The sequence below is a fragment of the Gavialis gangeticus genome, unplaced genomic scaffold, assembly GCF_001723915.1.
Source record: "Gavialis gangeticus isolate Ggan-Ray unplaced genomic scaffold, GavGan_comp1, whole genome shotgun sequence".
Classification (NCBI taxonomy): domain Eukaryota; kingdom Metazoa; phylum Chordata; order Crocodylia; family Gavialidae; genus Gavialis; species Gavialis gangeticus.
Genome location: NW_017729024.1, coordinates 7,143,239 through 7,147,895, shown reverse-complemented (window position 1 = coordinate 7,147,895; position 4,657 = coordinate 7,143,239). Strand labels below are relative to the sequence as shown.

The window sequence follows — 4,657 nt, the reverse complement described above, 5'->3', positions numbered from 1 at the left end:
ACCCCACCCCAGCCCCACTCCCTCCCTCACCACAGAAGCCTTGATCTGCCTCCCCCCACACCCCTTCCTTCCTCCTTCCCTTTCTATCAGACTTACCAGCTGTGTGCAGCTCTCCATGCTGCTGGGCTGTGCTCCTTGCCACATACATGCTGCACTGCAGCTGCGCACATGCACAGGGCATTTATTTGCCAAATTAAAATCGGCCACATCAGGCAAAAAACCAATCCAACAATTTCTGATATAGTCAATTTTCTTTATATTGGTACTGATCCGATATCGAACCAATGTACTTAATGGTAGTCAAGGCTTAACAGAAAATGATAATTCAAAATAGAGAAAGGGGAAAAATGGGACAAAATGCTACCTGATCTTCATGAAAACTTAAATTTGGCACAATCTACATGAAAACCAGTGGACTACAGGTTCCATTGTGATTTTTTTTTGTGTTAATGACATTCAAGTTGTAATAACATCATATAACTGGTTACATCATTAGGCTGTGCACAAAAGGAGGGTCTCAGTGCCAACAATGGCTATAAGAAAGAAGAAAATAGACCTTTAACTTCTGTCCTGAATGGCTGTGTTGGCATATCAACAGAAGAAGCGACGTAGCCAAAACCCAGATGGTGTCCAGGGAAGAGCAGGCAAAAAAAAAAGCAGTCCAAGGCCAGAAAATCCTGGGGGACAAAAGTTTGAAATGCTCTGGGGAGCCAGAAGAAAAGTGAAAGGGAACAACTGAGTATCTTGGGGGTGTTCAGCGCAGTGCAGGTTGGACTGGGGATAGGGGGACTGCTTAACCCTTTTACAGGGACAGAGATCCTCCGGGTGGCTAGCTTTTGCTTCAAATGCCTTTAATGAAGAGACTGTCTGCTGTGCTGCTTGGAACTGTGGGTTGCACTGGGTTACCCCCAAATGGACATAAAGTCTCTCGTTTAGGAGAGAAAGAGGATGCAGTGTCCTTGAGTCAGGGCCATGGGGGAGCAGGGTGAGTGAGGGACTGTGAGGCCAAGGTCTCAGAGTGGAAGGAGCTCAGGCTCCACATACGCTGTAGAAGCCAAGCCTGGGCTGACTTCAAGGATTACTCTCAGAGATCAGACAAGTATCCATAAGTCCTGAGCAAGCTCTCTCCTGGAGGGCACTCCCTGACAGACTGATTTTCCAAAACAAAAAGCAAAAGTAGTAGATGCCAACTTTTTGATAGTCTATCAACTGTAAGTCACCATATTTGTTAAGCTGGGGAAGAAGGGAGTAGAGGAAGTGAAAGATAGTAAAAGGATCAGCTCATGGGGAGACAGCAACAGACAATGGTGAAAGGAAGACAGCTGTAAATGGAATTCCTGAAGCACCAGTTCTGAGATCAAATCTTGCTTAATACGTTTTACAAAAATCAACAGTCCAGTCTTAATTGTTGTGCTCAGGATGGTTGGGAATAGCTGCTTTAAATGAGCTAATGCCAGGGGCCTATCTTGCCCAACTTAGAGCTGTTTGTGCTTTTTCAGTCTCTGTAACACCTCTGACACACAGGCCTCCCCCACTGACTGTTTTGGAAAACCTACATCAAACCTATATCAAAACCATCAAAGGTTTTAATTGACCCAATAATAAAAAAAAAAAAGTGGGAGACATCAAAACAGAAAAATCAAGACACAATGACTATGAATATTGATGTACTAGAAATAAAATAAAATTCAATAGTACAAACTGCAAGATCACACACTTGAGGACCAATAACAAACAAACAAACAAAACAAGTCTTTTATTACAAACTGGGAACTCATCATCTGACAACTATACAGGTAGAGAAGGGCCAAAGTATACTAAATGATAACAGGACGAGTATGAGGTACCAGTATAATGCAGCTTTGATTTTACCATAGCTTAGGAGGGGTTTCTCCCCATAACTAAGTATTAATGCCACTGTGCAACACATTTGTAAGACCTCATCTAGAAATAATGTATATTATTATAGTCACCTGTGTTTGTGTGTTCAAAAAAGGCCTTCTATGATCAGAAAACACACACAAGGAGGAAGAGTTTGGCTTGTTTGGTCAAGCAAAACAAAGGTTGTAAAGATTAAATTGCCACCTAAATATGAAAATCAGTGGTAAACACCAGAGAGGAAGAACTAATGAGCAAAGCTGGCATTAGAACAAATGGGCATAAACTAGCCATGAATAAATTTAAAAACTAGAAATTTGAAGAATTTTGTAATGGTCAGAAATAACCAGATTCTAAAGCCTTTTACTGGCTGATTCTACTGGGTGCAGACAGGGTAAATCATCAGCTGCTTTCAAGACAGAGCTTTACAAATTTATGAAAGGGATAAGATACAATGTAATGCCTGTGACAGAAGGGGACTGTTTCAGGAGATGCTTTTCAGTCCTGTGTCCATTTACAGGGTTAGAAAGTACAGAAAGAGACCAAACTGATAAAAAGGCAAGATAAACTCATGCTCTTTAGATAACGTAAGTTATTTCCTCCCAGATAACATGTAAACTCTTAAGGAAAGTGGCTACTCACTGAAGCTTTAGAGCAGTGCAGAGCATTAAATGAAGAGGTCTGACCATACTGAAACTGGTTTACCTAGGGTTATACAAAATTCAGACAAATTTACTTAAGTATTCCCTGATAAGGGTAAAAGGCAATTCTCCAACCCCAGAACCCTACCCTGGCAAACTATCAGACTAAAAATGATGGAAACACTAATGGCATTTAAAATGGCATAAGACTTACTGATTCAAGTCTCTTCTAATTACCTTCATTTTCTGAAACTGTGGAACCCAGTATTATTCAGACCAAAGCAGAACAAACATTTCAGTCTGCACAATCTTTGACAAGTCTGAAGCAGCTGAAATACTGGGGTTTACAAAAGGAAAGTGACAGAAAATCCTAACTACAGGCATCTTATTTAACCTAAATATGAAAGATTAATGTGAACAAGCCATATCAAAACACACCTTGGGAAGTAAAAATAAAATAAAATCAGCTGTTTACCTACAGATACTGCAACTCCCGTGTAAACCAGAGTAGTGATTAAGATGGCCAACAATGTTCCTTTAGGTATGGCTGATTGGGGATCCTGAAAGAAACATTTCAATGAATACTTGAAATACCAATACATAAATCTTACAGGAAGCAACAGTGTACAATTCACTACTCACCGCAAGGTCACCTGAGATATTTGCGCCAGCAAGAATACCAGTTGCAGCAGGGAAGAAAATGGCAAACACAGAGAAGAATGTTTCCTCACCTCTGAAGTCTGGTCCAAAATTCTCAGTAAATATTTCAGCTGTTAAAGAAACAGTTTTTTTTTTTTAATTTATTTTATTTATATGAAGCCTTTAACATTTAGCAATTCCACTTGGATATTTTTCACTTTTGCAAAACTGGTCCAAGACCTGTGCCTGGTCCCTAGTTGCACAATGGCTGCATTAGATGAGTGTGGTCGTGTAGTACGTGGTGCCACATACCACACATTCAGCTGTTCTCTGCACTGCAAGGTAGCAGTGCAGGGGTTCTTTTTGACTCCTGCATATCCAAAGGTCAAAAAAAACCTGTGCAAAAAAGTGGACCAGCACACACGAGGGCAAAAGCAGAGCCTGGCTGCCCAGAGCCATGCTGTGGCTACCAGTCAGGCTCCAAGTGGCAGGATCACCACATCTGCAACCCTAGGAGGCCCAATGACCCCAGGTAAGGATGCTGGAGCCAGCCCAGTGCATGCACCCACACCCACCTTTAAATTTCTCTAGCCCTAAAATGAAAACAAACCCATCCACATATGAACCCATATTTATAGAGAAACACCCAATTTAAAAAGCAATAATGCAATATTTAGTACTTAATAAATATAACTCGCATGAGATTACCAGAAAAAATGTTATTGCTAATTTAAAAGGTTTAGGGATATTAAATTACCAAAAAAATATCTGGAGGAACAGACAAAAACTTTAATGTGCAATACAGCATGGTTTAGACTTTTTGCAATATGGACAGAACAGAAATACAGTATCTGCAACATTTCAACCAATTCAAATAGTTCTAAAATCTTCAGTGTTCTTCTATAAGACTTGGCATTACAAGATATTTAACTATTCTAACATACCTTTATAACCAAAGAAACCTTTAAGCTTCTTGCTCTCCACTGGAATAAAAGTTCCTATGACAAAGTCCCCAATAGCAAGTAGCAGGATCACTAACAGAACAATCTGCGCCTGAAATTTTAAGGATCAGAATCAGAAGCAAGTACCTACGAAGTATCTGATAGCTAAAAAGACTAAAAGACTTGGTGTTAAATGTTAATGAAAGTGCCCAATCTCTTTAAAAAGATACGTAGTTTCCAAATTCAGGCAAGGTTTGTGGAAAATAAAATATTACAAAAAAAGTAGATCCTTCCCAGCATACAGGAAAGTATGAAAACAAAGCAATCAGGTCTTGAATGTTATGTCAGTCCTTTTATTTCAGGAAGAAGTGATCTGTAGTAAGATTTACAAAACCATTTCAATTTCAAGTAGTGAAAGTGACTTCACCCAAACCTAACGCTTACTATTTATGTATATAAGCTTCTGAAATAACCACCCTTATATAGCATCATTTTTATTAGCTATTGGGTGAATAATCATTAATCTTCAATAATTCAACACCCAAGATGATTGAAAAT

At 39.5% G+C, this 4,657-nt stretch overlaps 1 protein-coding gene across 1 annotated transcript in view; it reads right to left on the bottom strand.

Moving 5' to 3' along the window:
* The window catches only part of SLC12A2 (solute carrier family 12 member 2), a 131,932-nt gene that overhangs the window by 66,176 nt on the left and 61,099 nt on the right, over nt 1-4,657 (bottom strand). The window contains exons 8-10 of the mRNA XM_019518176.1: nt 4,103-4,211; nt 3,162-3,289; nt 2,995-3,079 (exon numbers count right to left, since the gene is read on the bottom strand). Coding sequence (XP_019373721.1) covers nt 2,995-3,079; nt 3,162-3,289; nt 4,103-4,211 — 322 coding nt within the window. The remainder of the gene's footprint in view (nt 1-2,994; nt 3,080-3,161; nt 3,290-4,102; nt 4,212-4,657) is intronic.